The sequence below is a fragment of the Cydia fagiglandana genome, chromosome 18 (assembly GCF_963556715.1).
Source record: "Cydia fagiglandana chromosome 18, ilCydFagi1.1, whole genome shotgun sequence".
Taxonomy (NCBI): Eukaryota; Metazoa; Arthropoda; class Insecta; order Lepidoptera; family Tortricidae; genus Cydia; species Cydia fagiglandana.
The window spans coordinates 15,177,737-15,193,467 of record NC_085949.1 but is presented as its reverse complement, the minus strand read 5'-3'; the positions used below and the strand labels follow the sequence as shown (position 1 = coordinate 15,193,467).

General features: G+C 40.8%; 1 protein-coding gene across 1 annotated transcript in view; it reads left to right on the top strand.

Annotated features, from left to right (window-relative positions):
* Positions 1-5,703, top strand: part of LOC134673420 (hemicentin-1-like) — a 235,410-nt gene extending 229,707 nt beyond the window's left edge. The window contains exons 11-14 of the mRNA XM_063531406.1: positions 197-532; positions 1,161-1,433; positions 2,125-2,304; positions 5,373-5,703. Of these exons, the coding sequence (XP_063387476.1) occupies positions 197-532; positions 1,161-1,433; positions 2,125-2,304; positions 5,373-5,545 (962 nt within the window). The 3' untranslated portion in view covers positions 5,546-5,703. The remainder of the gene's footprint in view (positions 1-196; positions 533-1,160; positions 1,434-2,124; positions 2,305-5,372) is intronic.
* Positions 5,704-15,731: the final 10,028 nt, after the last annotated feature.

Here is a 15,731-nt window from a genome sequence, read left to right as displayed (position 1 = left end):
CACATAATACTTTTCTGAAATGAAGGCAAACTCTAATCTACTATATTTCTGGGGAAACTCATACCGACATACCTTCTCCAACCATGTTGATATAGATGAACATGCAAATTTAAGTTGTTTAGGCCAACATATTTCTTTTTAATCCAAATGGATTGAATTTCGAGACCAACTATCTAAAATCTTTTGTCCCTTCCAGATCCACCAGAATGTGACAACGGCGTGGTCGTTGTCAAAGAAACCCTCCACTGCAGCGTCAAAGCGCTCCCCACCCCAGACACATACTTCTGGCACATCTACCCCTCCGGCTTCGACATCCAGCAACTGACGACCGGCTCGGCCATCCTCCCCCTGTCCCAAGTAACCGCCCCGCTGTCCGGGACAGTGAGGGCGACGTGCGAGGCGAGCAACGGGGTGGCGTCGCAAGAGGCGCCGTGTGAGAGGGTGCTGAGCTTGGAACATTTGAGGCCGCAGCAGCCGCAGCAGTGTGATCTGGCTTATGAATACGAGGAGTTTCAGATGAGATGTGTGCCAGGTGAGTTTCATCTTCTTATCTTATTGTTTCCGGGGGCCCTTACAGATACACTTCGACCCATAGGGATCTTTTGTGCAGTTACCCCCTAGAAAAGATCCGTCAACTACTCAAGAGCTTTTCCCACTATATCCATGTGCCGGATGATGGAGCTCATAGGTAGCGTTTTGAAGTCCTTCTTCTTTGAAGTTCTTTATTTGTTTACATCTTGGCTGGATTCAAGATTCTCTTTAAGCTATAAGCATTAAGCACAGATTTTAGTTGATGATTTGACTTTGCTATTATTTGGTAGTTACCCATGTAATCGTCAGGTCAATTTTTAAAGAGCGTTTTTTTTCGACATTTGTATGGTAATTTTTTTATTTTGAAAAATCTGATTTATAATCATCGTTTTAGGTACTTAACAACAAAAAATATACTGTACGAGGCACCACTCTACTTTTGATAAGCATTTATAAGACCCTGACGACATTTGTATGGCACCTTTTCGACATTTGTTTGGCACTAATTATTGATATAATTTATTGATATACCTTGAGGACATTTACGCGCAACCAAATGTATCATACCCTATTGGGTAGAAGCTAGCTCAAAACTACATGATCCAAAAAGTTCTTCTATTAATTTCCAGTGGAAAACGCAACCCACTACGAAGTATCCGTCTGGCGCATGTCCACCTCCAACACTTCCCTCGTCCTCGAGCACCGAGCGGCCATGGGTTTCGGCTCAGGCCAGGCCATGGCACAGGGCGAGGCCCCCTGGCTGCTCCGAGGGGCCCTGGGGAAACTGAAGGCGGGGGATGAGGCCGGGGCTTCGGCGTGTAATCGTTATGGATGCTCGAGGGCGTTGCTGTTGAGGCCGACGGAGACTCTGCTGACGGCGTCCGCGCCGCCTTGGTGGGAATGTAAGTTAACTGGAATTATTTAAGATGGGACAACTGGTAACATATCTCAGTTTATATGGTGAAAAGCATCTTGATTTATCTCTTTCGGTCCACTCGGTTAATATTTGAAACTTTTAGTAAGTTAAAGGTAGGGTGGATTCAGCTTTAAGGTAACATTCCATTTCTGACCGCAGCTGCACTACTGCTCCGACACGTCGATGTTATTGTCAATTTCCATAAAATAAAATAAAATGAATGACAAGGCAATGAATGACAGTAACGTCGCAACAGTAGTGCAGCTGTCGTTGGAAATGTACTGTCACCTTTAGGTATCTTGGAGAGAATGTACGTATGACTAAAATTTGTATAAAATAGATCTATCTGGTCAACACTTCTAACTAAAATCAGTACAATAACTAAAAACCTGGCTTTTGCTGTCGCCGTGCCGTTGTTCTATTAGAACAATATAATATAATAAAAAAACGAACAATTAAAAATTTATTAATATTATCCTTCGCTGCCTGAAACACAGGGAATCCTAGTTCAGGCATTTGTAAACCACTTGTCTTTAATAAAAATTCTTAGTCTGTAAGAATGTATCTGAATGTAGAATCCACTGTACTTTTCTCAATAAATTATCTGTATATATAAATTACATAACTCACATAAGGGCACTTCTCTGTTTCTACACGACCTTATGTTTGTATTCCAGTCCTCGTCGAGAAAGACGTAGCCATATCCGTCGGCGCAGTGGTGCTAGTCGCCGCATTCCTCATCTCCACTTTCCTCGTGGTCCGGCTAGCCCGGCGCACGCGCAGCAAGCCGCCGGCGCCTGTCATCCAAGTGCTGCAACTGGACGACATAGCGAGGGACTATCTGGATACTATTGGAGGTTAGGAGTTGACTGGCGATGGAGTTGTGTGATCAGACCTTGGGGTTCTCTAACACATGCGTTTGGCAACTGGAGTTGCCAGCTGTCACCCTTATTTTACATGACATTAAAGCTCTCCAAGGGGCCTCTACGTGTTGGATCGGACACGGCTTGGTCTAACGTGAGTCATCCTTATCGGTCCGGTGATGTAGATTTGGGTCCATCATGTATTTTATATCATACAACACATTGCCAGTTGAGAACCTAATGCTAACATGACTAATGTCAAAATGTCCCACAAACGGACACGGTGCTTTTAGACTGTTTCATATCATATAATTTATTCATGTATCATAGAATTATGCTTGTGTTAATACAGTATTTATAAATCATGCTCTAGTTTCATTGGCTTTCGTACAGTTCATAAAGTTTATTTTTTTATTTTATTCCATTGGAATAAAATCTAAAATTTAATGTTTGTGACAATTGTACGACGCTTTTACCCCAATGCACGATCTAGTCTACAGATGTTGTGCATAATTATTTTCCATCGTATTTTCACGGAAACGTACGAACGTGTCTTGCTGTTTCAGTCATTCTTGGTACAAAAAGTACCGACGTTGACTGAAGTAGCATAACGAATACGAACGTTTCCGACAAAATACGATGGAAATAGTTATTTGTACAACAAGAGATCAAAGTTTGATATTTCTTCGAGTGCTTATTTTGAGTCCCGTGCAAGCGAAAGATTCTATTATAGATTCACGAGCGTAGCGAGTGAATCAAATTTAGAATCTTGAGCGTAGTAAGGGATTCAAAAGCGCACGAGATGTAAATAACTTTGATCTCGTGTAGTACACAAAATTTTTCACCCTAAGCAGTGAGAACATACCTAGAGGGACAGAGATAATAGAACCCAAGTATATCGAACTTGTATTAGACCCCGCATGTTGAAATGACATTTGACTATAAAGGTCACTTGAATGACATTTTGTCTCACTCAGTGAGCAAAATCGCACTTTGCTCACTCAGTGAGCAAAATCGCACTTTGCTCACTGTTTTTAAGAAGCAAAGTACCCTTGTTCGAGCTGCTGAGGTGAAAACAATTTTATTATGCACTACAGCTGTAAAAGTACATTACGATATGAGTGCGAAAAGTAGGAAATTCGCAACGAGTGGCGATAATGGTAACATTCCATTTCTAACCGCAGCTGCACTACCGGTACTGAACGCGTCGCTGTCATTGTCAATTTCCATAGTAAAATTGACAGTAGTGCAGCTATCGTTGGAAATGGAATGTTACCCTAAATTGACCCGAGTTGTGAATCACCTTTTCGCACTTGTATTGTACGTTTTACAGTACATATGGCCCTTTAAATTTTCGACATAGGCACGTATTGTGCTAATTACCGCTCTAGGGCGGTAAAGTAGCACCATATGCACTGTAAAAGTATGTGTGCAAGCACTATTTTAAGTCCTATGTTCCAAAATGCATGCATATTATCAGACAAGATTGCATTGGCGCTTCAGTGTTCATCTTTCACCCATCAATTCATTAATAACAAGTGTGAGTCGACTCGCGCACTAAGGGTTCCGTGCCATTAGGCAAAAAAACGGCAAAAAAATCACGTTCGTTGTATGGGAGCTCCACTTAAATATTAACCCCCTTATTCATATAACTTTATGAGCCTTATTTAGTTATGTTTTATCCCTTTCTTACAAATACATAAATCAAAATGACAGATAAAGACAAATTATTAGCTAATTGAGTTTGTAGCGCGTTTATGAATAAGGGGGTTATTACATTCTGTTTTTATACATCATCTGTGAAAATTTCAACTGCCTAGCTATCACGGTTCATGAAATACAGCGTGGTAACAGACAGACAAACGGACAGCGGAGTCTTAGTAATAGAGTCCCGTTTTTACCCTGTGGGTACGGAACCCTAAAAAGAAACGAATATATAATTTTATGCAAAGGACACATTCTACAGGTAAATTATTTCGGTTTTATAATTGATATGTGGATTTTATACCATAAATAAAGAATGAAGTGAATATTTAACACATTATTATTTTTTCATCCACTTTACATCTCTTCTAGAATCTTATAAACTCTTTGCCATAACTAAAGTGATCCTCTTTTAGGCCCCGTTCGCACGGCAGCTTTTTCAACGCGCGTTAAAAAGCGTTTGAATGACACAAATGGATAGCCATGTCTGTATTCACACGACAGCGGTGGCGCTTTTTATCAAGCGATGTTGGATTTTCGACTTTAAGCCTTGGTCGTTAAATCGAATTTAGAGTGCGGACAGATTCAAGCGCTTTTTTAACACGCGTTGAAAAAGCTGTCGTGCGAATGGGGGCTTATTGTTCTTATTCTTAACCCTTTGAACGCCAAGCATACCATGTGTGGCGCGGCGCGTCATCCTGGACCTTGTCGGAATGCACGAAGGTTGATATTGGGCTGCAACCGCGCGCGTCAGTGTGTCTTCTAAGGGTTATAATTACCATTGTCCACCACCACTCCACACAAGCGTCTCCCGAACGTCGGCGTCTAGACAATATGGCCGCTGCTCGACGCAAATGCGCAGCGACGCCATTTTCCATGGCGCCGACGCCCAAAAGACGCTAGTGTGGGTGACGTATAATATCTAAGGACGGGCTAATGGGGCACTAAAAATGGTACTAGTTCAGCGGTGTTACTCACGAATTCCAGCCAATCGTACAGTCTAACGCAACTAGTCGCGACCTCGTCAACCAATCGCGTGCGTAATGCGAACTCAACAACCAATGGGGTTGGCAACTGTCAAAGGTTTGCATAGATGGCGCCATCATAGCTTGCCCCTTTTTCTGAGATTTGGCTTAAAGGGCTGGCATCCAGGGTATTAAAAAAACAAAAATTTGACACAATTCTTGGGATTGACAGGGCAAGCTATGATGGCGCCATCTGCTAAAAACTTCCATCGGCCAACCCCATTGCGTTGTAGCGGTTTCACAACGCTATACTGGCCCTTGTCATGCCTCTTAATTATTGCCCGTAAAGCCAGTCCCTAGATATCTATGTCTAAAACCCAATGTCGTTCTCAGAGAACAAAGTCCGAGCCTCCTGCAGCCTTCGCTCCTGCTCCAGCGTCTACTCCGAGGGTTCCGAAGCGAGCGCCCCGACCATCGACCGGAGAAGAAAACCTCTGTGGATAACTCAGTACGAAGCCCCGCCGCCAGATGTCACTCTAACGCTGCACAGAGAGAGTGCCGTGTGAAATGAACTGTCAAAATTATATTCTAATTAGTTGTAAGCAGTTGGTAAATCAGTAAGATCGTTAGCTTTAAACAGGCATCTATTATTGATAAGCGTGTGTTCTGAACCGTCAATTAAAAACCGGGCAAGTGCGAGTCGGACTCGCGCACGAAGGGTTCCGTACCGTACCAAAAAAACTGGTCAAGTGCGAGTCGGACTCGCGTTTCAAGGGTTCCGTACATCACACAATTTTCAAAAAAATTTTTGTACGTGTAACGTGACGTGAGTGAAACGCCTTGAAAAACCCGAATGAGTCAATCAAGTTTTCAACACATGTAACATGAAGTTTTCTGGCGTGGTGGCTTATATCTCTGCAAATATGCAAACTAGCTTCTAGATAGGAAATTAAATGCCGAACAATAGTACAAGTGTCTAAATGCGAAGACTGAAGACCGAGCTCCGCGTAGGGCTGAAACTCGGAGCGTCCAATGGGTCGCGCTTCCTACAACTTCCGCAAGTGTTTTAAAAGCGAAGGCCGAAGAGAGATAATACCTACAGGGTGGCCAAAAAATAAGTACATTCCCGTAACCAGGGAGGTATTGGGATTATACCTACCTACTGAGCAACATTTACTATGGGACCCGAAATCGCGAAAAGAAATGTATCCTCCCATAGAAAACGGACCAGTCAAATTTTTCTTTGCGATTTCGGGGTTGCACGTCGGCAACGGAAATACACTTAGTTTATTTTTTGGCCACCATGTATAGTGCTTTTTGAAACACGTGACAATACCTAGTAACCTAATCAATCAGTACTACAAGTACCATTGCGACTGTGTGCCAGATACAGCTTAGTCGCATTTTTTATCTTAAGTCCGACTCACGCTTGAAGCTAAAGGCACGTCTCTTCGGGACGCTTCGGGTCTTCGGCCTTATGCGGATTTCGGCCTAGGGCCTTCGCAATAGCTGTCTAGAACTCTAATACATCACGTTTCACTTAAACCATTGCGGCTGTGTCCCTAAAAAACCTAAACCGCATTTTTGTTCTTAAATCCGACTCACGCTTGACTCTAGATTTCTAATAGGTTTTCCTGTCATCTTTAGGAAAAGGGCTATTTTGTGTATTTTTTTCAGAGTTTTAGACTTAGTAGTTTCGGAGATAGAGGGGGGGGAATGGTCATTTTTTGTCTATTTTCTTGAATAACTTCTAGAATTTTTATCGTAAATTTATAAAAAAAAATATATTTGAGATTCTCACAATAAGCTCTTTTGTTTGATATGTAACACGATATAGTTTGCAAAACTTTGATTTTTAATTTTATTTATTTATTTTATTTAATATATTTATTTCGGATAACAAGATCCATACATTTTAATAATTACATTACTTATATAAATACCTAAAACAATAAATTAAATTAAATTAAACTACTTCTTAAAATACTTAACTAAATTTGCCCAACAGCACCTCTATGGTCCATGTGCATAGAGTTCCATTTGCGCACTATTGGACACTGTAAATTGTCTATAACAGTGTTCAGAAGGCTGCTGGGGCTTTCCCTAACACGGCGCATCAGGGAGGCCACTCTCTTGCGCATTATGGCTTGGAAGCCATCCACGCGCGCTTCGGCAAACATCCCCGACGCACTGCAAAATCGAGGCAACCCCAACAACATTCTGAACCCGTTATTATACTGAATGCGTAAGGCATTGAGAGATCTCTGCGTACACTTGACCCACAGGCTGCACGAATAAAAAGACTGACAAAATGCCCTAAATAGAGTTATTTTGACGGTCTTCGTACAACGTGCAAACCTGCGAGTCAACATGTTGCTTCTCACCGCCAATGCCCTACGCTCCCGCTCCACATCAAGGTCGTCAGATAGGTCCTCGGTGACCCAGTGCCCCAGATACCTGAACTGAGTGACATTTTTTAACTCAGTGCCTCCAAGTTTTAGTGGTGGTATGTACTTCGGTTTTTTTGAGCCCGCCTTAAACACGAGAAGCTCACTTTTCTTGGAGTTGTATCTGAGACCGTGGGTCTCCGCGTACCTCTCACAAATTCCAATCAATATCTCGAGGGCTCCGATCGACGGGCTCAGCAGAGCCATGTCATCAGCGTAGCTTATATTATTCATTATTTTGCCACCAACTGAGCACCCAATGCCAGCTCTGCTGAGCTCCTCGATCAGGTTGTTGACGTACAGATTGAAAAGCCGCGGAGACGTCAACCCACCCTGTCTCACGCCGCATTCCAACCTGTACTCCTCTGAGTATGAACCGGCCCATCTTACACTATTGTTCTGGTTCTGGTACCAATATTTCATGATGTAGACCAACTCTTTGGGTGTAGACGTCTCCCTCAAGAGCTTATCCCATAAGATATTGTACGAAACAAGGTCGAACGCCTTCGACAAGTCCAAAAAACACGCGTATATCGGCGTATTTCGCGTAGTATAGTATTGAACCGTGTGCTTGAGCCGCAAAATTGCCGTTTCTGTAGAGAGCCCTGGCCTAAAACCGAATTGCGCCTCGTTCAGGTGTATATGGCGCGCAAATTGAAGATCAAGCAGACGGTCCAAAACCTTAGCCACTATGGTTGCCAACGAAATAGGCCGATAATTATTCTTGTCGGAGGCATCACCCGTCCTGTTTTTTGGTATTGGTACTACTATGGTCTTCATAAGCTCTTGAGGAAGGTAAATATGGCCAATACACAAGTTGAAAAACATCGCCAACACCCTAGGCAGATGCGTACCAGCGAACCGCAGGTGTTCAACACTGAGGCTGTCGTGACCAGGTGACTTTCCCCTACTCATATCTCTAATCACTGTAGCTACTTGCTTGGCACTCACAAGTGTGTAGGCACCCCCTACACACTTGTGACCCCGGGGTCCCGTTTTACCCTTTGGGTACGGAACCCTAAAAAGGAAAACCTATGTGGATACCTACAAATATAAAGCCCTACAGATGTAGTGTATAATTATTTTCCATCGTATCTTCACGGAAACGTACGGACGTGTCTTGTTATTTCAGTCAGTCTCGCTACAAAAACTACTGAGATTGACTGCAGTAGCATGACAAATAATAGCAATACGATGGAAAACAATTATGCACTATTTTTGCACCACCAGATGCCACTTTAACGCTATATAGTCTGTGTTTAGCTTAATTAGGTCAATATCAGACAAGAAAATCTACCGAAGTATGTTAATTCGGATGTGAGCGACTAATGAACAGCACAGTTGACTAAAGTGAAAACCGATATGGATAGAGCAAAGCTTCACCAACAAATGTCAGTCTATCTTGGAGCGCAGTAAAATAAAACATTCAAAATATTCTAGTTATCTTTTAACGCAGTCGGTAAACCAGTAAAATCGGATCATCTTTTAAATCCCTATGTCCTCTTTAAAGCACAAAATTCAGAAAAATAGTTAAACTTATATGGAGGATAGAAAAGCATTACGTTTTACGTTTAATTCAGTAAAAGTTTGTGGTGTGCAACTGCGCAGCGTATATTAGATTTTATAAGATCTTTAATTATCATCGTGCCAAGTGTAGACACATTCACACATCCATAGAAGGGTTAAAAACTCTTATTGAAAAATCGTGAACCATGACATTTCCCATTCCAAAATATTACTAAGTACTCGTATTGTAGTTTCAAACTCTAATTATAATGATTGTACTTATTTTAAGACACTTAACACTGTCACGTCGAATTCGTACCAAAGTGTCCAAAAGCTTGAAATATTAGGTACCTATCTTAGATCTAAACTTACAGGCCCCTATTTCACCAAGGTGACAGGTGCAACAATTCGACAAGTCTCATAGTTGCTGACGTCACAGGCATCCATGGGCTACGGTTATCGCTTACCATCGGGCGGGCCGTATTCCTGTTTGTCACCATCATTGTATTATTTTTAAAAACTTTATTATATCGACAAAAACAGGTATTTCTTTTGCGATGTTTATGATGATAATGATGAAAATTGTCACAAGATTTCAAAGAACTTTCGGTAATTCTTGAGTTCTGTGTCGGAATTTTTGTCGTATTTCTTGTGACAAATGTCATTAGCTTCGCAAAATAAGTACTTATTAACTGGCGATATAGTGGAGTTTTTTTTAATTAACATGTTGGTGGCAAACAACCACGCCGCCCGTCTGATGGTAAGCGGTTACCGTAGCCTATGGAGGCCTGTGACGTCAGTAACAGTGATGTCGACAAATGCGACATTTGTCACGTTGGTGAAATAGGGCCCAGGTCTTATTAAAAGAGCCATTCCAGAAAAGTGTCGGACACGCGACACTGTTTTTGACTTCTGATAAAGCTAAACTGATATTTGGCATGTTAACTTTTGGTAACTTAGCTTTAAATTCGACGGTGAATAATAAAGATTTCTGTCTACAAAGACTGATTTCCGTGACCACAGCTAGTGCAACCTTGCTGAAACGTCGAAAATAAGGCAAAATAATGAAATTAAATCGCGTTAAAGTCTCGCGTTTTGTACACATATTTAATTACACAAACGGGTCTACCGCGATATAATTTCATTGTTTTTACCTTTAATCGCGGTAGACCCGTTTGTGTAATTAAATTAAATCGCGTTAGACCCGTTTATGAACTTAATTCTTAGAGCATTTAATAACCGGAGTCACCTTTAAGAGCTTACCCCTCTACCGAAAACCTTGCACAATTGTGCATACTTTTGTATGGACTGACGTTTATCTGACATGGCTATTTGACGTGGCCCTCTCTCGCAAAAATCAGTAGACTGTTTTGTACAGAAAATTACAGCCATGGCGTCTCCAGTTATTTAATACTCAAAGCCTTAATTATGTGTACAAACGCGAGAGTTTCAAATGTTATGAGTTCTGGGGGCCGATTTTTGAAATTCGACCGCTCGATTTCGTGTATATTGTTCAATAATATCTCCACTACTAGGCATTTAAATTCTACTAATGGAATTGAAAACGAGTGGTCTATACCACTCAATAGCATTTCCCCAGTTTCCACCGATTTTCGAGTAATAAAATCGAGCGATCGAAATTCAAAAATCGCCCCCTGTCTAGCTGCCATACGCGTCATGTCCCCGACAAAGTAGGTATCTAGTTTTGTGGAATGCCCAGAAATTTTAAAGTTTATTGAAAGGCTGTTTGACTGGTATCGTCTTGGGACGTCCCATTCGTTTTTCGTCAAGTTCTGAAATTAGTCCTATTCTGCTTTCGTCACTCATTCTACATCCGTCACAATCGTCGGTGGCTTTCAATAGGCAGGCACCTTCTGGGCGAGCTCGCTCCATCGTAGGCCACGTCTACGCCTCGGCTAGTCTGTGGCCATGAGTAAGCCCATTCATAATAAAAAAAAAAAAATGTAGAATGAACTTGACGAAGAACGAATGGGACGACCCAAGACGATACCGTTTGACTAAGCCAACGGTATAATGTATGTTTTGGTGATTTCTGTTAATTTTGTCATGTTATAAATAATATGATGTAAATTCTATATTTTGAATCTATAAAATGAATACGTGTGTTGAATTAATAAATTGGATGAATGAAACAACTATCACGTTAATTTATTTTAGTTTTTTATACCTTATTCTTCCTTTTTTATATCATTTGATATTTACCAGACGCTTTTCGGTGAAGGAAAACATCGCGAGGAAGCTGGACTAATCCCAGCCTAGTTTACCCTCTGGGTTGAAAGGTCAGATAGCAGTCGCTTTCGTAAAAACTAGTGCCTACGCCAATTCTTGGGATTAGTTGCCAAGCGGACCCCAGGGTCCCATGAGCCGTGGCAAAATGCCGGGACAAAGCGAAGAAGATGAGTGATATCTTATTCGTTTTAACCCTAAGAACGCCACGGCCCAGTTGCCTACTATCATCATCTCCTCCTAGCCGTTTTCGGCTACAGCGACTGCTATGCTACAGCTGAGAGCGTCGCTGGTGCGCTCTCAGGTGACTGACGTAGCCAATCCTTGCAGCAAATGTGCGGCCACATTCGCTGCATGTCAGCACCCCTCCGACGTAATTGTACGTGATGGCCACAGGTGGTCTGGCCTTTAGCTCGCCACCCTACTACATACCTACCTACCACCTACTAACCCTACCCCCCCTACCTACTATAGTGTACATGAAGCCAACTTACACGTTCATTGCGGTAGGGGTCGAAAGGCCCTATACAAAGTATGGTTAATTACGAGTTATACTTATTGCCGCAGCGAAGGTGTTAAGACGAAGCAGGAGCTGAGTTTTAAATATTTTAGGTAAATATACCCGTCTCGCTAACGGAAGCGGCTCCTAAAACTAGTGCGATAAGGGCAAGGCGAAACATCCTGCGTAAAAATCTCAAAAATCGAAGACTCGTACTCGACTGTTTCCTCCTCCAAAACTTAACCAATCCTAACCAAACTTGGAAATCTAAAACGAAAATGCGGGCAAACAATACATTATGACTTAAAACTTTTGGGGAACAATTAATGGGGAAAATGCAGGAAGATCTGTGATGAAGGTTGATATTTGATAATTATTAAACTGCAACCATGATGCTTGTCTGGGGCTATCTTTGACGGTCAAAGGATTACGAATAAAACTACGGAACCTTAAAAACAGCCAAAGCGCATAAACTGTTCACACCGCGGGCTGGTGTTTTCTACAATTATCGCTGGCCAAAATAATTCGCCCAGAGGGAAAACCCAACAACATTTGAATTTTGGGCCACTTTTACCTTGTCACTGTGACACATAAATAATAATAATAATATACCTAAGTCTTGAAAGATCTCATATATAACAGCAACGATTTCGATAGCACACGCAGTACAAGTGTTATTTTAAAAGCCAAACTTCTATGGAATAATGACGTATAAATAAATAACACTTGCACTGCGTGTGCTATCAAAATCATTGCAGACTTTTCTTGGTCTAACTTTAATTATGCAAGTCACAAGATTTCACGACACTCCGTTTAGAAATGTGACCTGAAGAGAACAGAGCCGTGCGCCCGAACTGACTGATAACTGATTATGATAACTGATAAGCTAGGTAAGCTTTAAATAAATAAATAAATAAATATTAGGGTTCCCCTAGATATGTCGACGCGGAATCGGCAAAATACGATAGGAAAAAGCTTTATGTCCGCGCAATAAGAGCGAAAAGTCGTCGTCTGGCTCGGCTCGCGACGGCCGACGACGCCGGACGCGTCGACCGGTTTTTCGCTCTTATTGCGCGGACATAAAGCTTTTTCCTATCGGCTTTTGCCGAATGCGCGTCGATATATTTGGGGAGACCCTTATAGGACATTTTTTACACAAATTGATTATTTTTGATTGATTTGATTGATTGATTGAATTGTTTTTGATTGATTGAAATTAATTGATTGATTGATTTGATTGGAATTGATTTGAATTGATTTATTGATTTGATTGATTTTTTTTTTGATTGATTGAGCTTTAATATTTTTACCCGAGCTGAAACAAACGCTTTGCTCAGTCTTCGCGCTAGCTCGGTCACCTATCAACCAACCATCAATGCGTGCGATTACACATTAGACCTTGGATTTTCTTGACTTAATGATAACATGTTATTATTTTGTTGAATAAAATCATCATTATCGGGAAACCCCTGAGACAAATTCCTTATACTTAACTTACAAACGGCTCTCAACTTCAATTTCTTCACTGTCAATTTGTGATACACGTGATTTAGACTCTTAAATAAAATGTGACGTCTCACGGGTAAAGGTACCTTATGGCGGTTGGCACTTACGCTATTATTAACGCCGCTCCAATATTATTGCTGCGCTATGCGACGTAAGCGCCGGCCGCCATAAGGTACCTTTTGCAGTGGAACGTCACAAATATGTACTTAATTAATACCTAATACGCATTCTAAATTCATTTGACAGCTATTTTTCCATTAATACCTAATACGCATTCTAAATTCATTTGACAGCTATTTTTCCTGGTGAAGAGGTCAGGAGTCAAGACTCATGTCAGACGACTGGTCAAAGGAGACTAACATATTCTGACCCACCATGTCTAGAGTTAGACCAAGAAAAGTCTGCAGAGATTCTGATAGCCCGCGCAGTGCAAGTGTTGTTTTAAACGTCAAACTTCCATGAAATTATGACGTATAAATTACACTTGCATTGCGTGGGCTATCAAAATCGCTGCAGACTTTTCTAGTTCTAACTCTACTGCCGTATTCGAACTTTAAGTTATTCACAAGAGACGACACGTACTAGATCCATACTAGATACGTTATAGTTTAGATATCAACTAGTTCTCTTTTGCAGCGCAATTCGGGCAACCAATGTCACTTTTACGTTAGATAGAATAAAATATCTATTAGATGTGAATTGGATCTCTAAGTCATATCCTGTGGAAATCGTTCAAGAGTATCTCCAGAATCGCGCAAATGTCAAATTTGACAGGATAGATCTTAAACATCGTTATCGTATCTTGGTGATGTCTAAAAGATGTCTATTTCAAAATCTGAATCGGGCCCCTGGTACATTCACCGCACTTCTTGTGCATCGAGTTAGGTACTTACATTGATTTGCTAACAGGAGTAATATTTCACAATCTGCTAAAATAATTTACAGTTTTTTTGCAACATTTAGAAATTCCACTTTGTCAGAGGAAAACCGGTGGCTATCCCGAGTTATTTCTATATTACCGGTCATCCAGTAGTCTGGTATCCGAACGTAAGATTACCTAAATCATAAAAAAGCCGTAAGCCGTTTTGTCGACTAAATAGTGTTTAGTTTTAAGTTTATAAAATACATATGTATATTAGTCTGTAAGGTATTTGTAATATGGACCTTGTTGCCTGATTAAAGTTTTTAAATAAATAAATAAAAGTTTTTTTTTACGATATAAGAGGCCAATGTGCAGACGAATCGCCTGATGGTAACGCCGTCGCCAATAGACACCGGCAACAGCAGAGGGGTTGCAAGTGCGTTGCCGGCCTTTAATATGGGAGTAAGCCCTTTTCTTGAAGATTTGAATGATTGTTCGTATCAGTCCGAAAATACCGCAAAAAAAAGTTGCAGTAAAGTTAATACAAATATGTATATGTATACGTCAAATAGATAAAATAAAGCATTAGGTAATCGTTGAAATTAGAATGATATCTAGTATTTTATTTTACTAATTCTTATTTAATATGTAGATACCACTAGACTTTTTATATTGTAGAAAAATATTGTGAGAAAACTTGCTTAAAAATACGCAAAAAATAGGATGCATATTAAGTACAAATTCCGCATCGTGGTGGACTTTACTAGAAATCTCAAAACGAAATTAACGCATTTAACTTATCTTATTCTGATGAAAAACTGATCATTACACCCAGATAGACGACAATGAAACATGCTATCTTATTCTGATGAAAAACTGATCATTACACCCAGATAGACGACAATGAAACATGCTATCTTATTCTGATGAAAAACTGATCATTACACCCAGATAGACGACAATGAAACATGCTATCTTATTCTGATGAAAAACTGATCATTACACCCAGATAGACGACAATAAAACATGCTATCTTATTCTGATGAAAAACTGATCATTACACCCAGACAGACGACAATAAAACATGCTAAGTTCGCAAAAAATTAATAACAACTAAATACTACGGCCTGAACAATCATTAAGAGCCCTTCAACGTGCACACTAGCGCCACAGCTAAATAATCGGGATTATTTAAATTTAACGAAAGATATTGAAAAAAGGGGGGCCGCTAATACGTACTGTATTGTATATTTAAGTACCTTTTGAATACATCAAACTAGTTTTTATGTTGCTGGTTTCGTCAATTGAACATGATTGATTGATTGATTGTTCTGGAACTAAAAATCTTTAGAACATTTTGTATCACAAACAACTTTTAGATAGCATATCTCAAGGCACAAGCGATTAAGCAGCGGGACGCCGGTCTACAAATGTCCACTTACAGCCTCGAAACTATACACTTTAGTACTTTGTTGTAGTAACGCTTAATATGCGACGACATGTGACGTTCCACGGCAAAAGGTACCTTATGGCGGCTGGCGCTTACGTCGCATAGCGCCGCAATAATATTGGAGCGGCGTTAATAATAGCGTAAGCGCCAACCGCCATAAGGTACCTTTTGCCGTGGGACGTCACACATGATAATAAAGTAGGTTGAATAATGAGACAAGGTACTAAATTTTCCA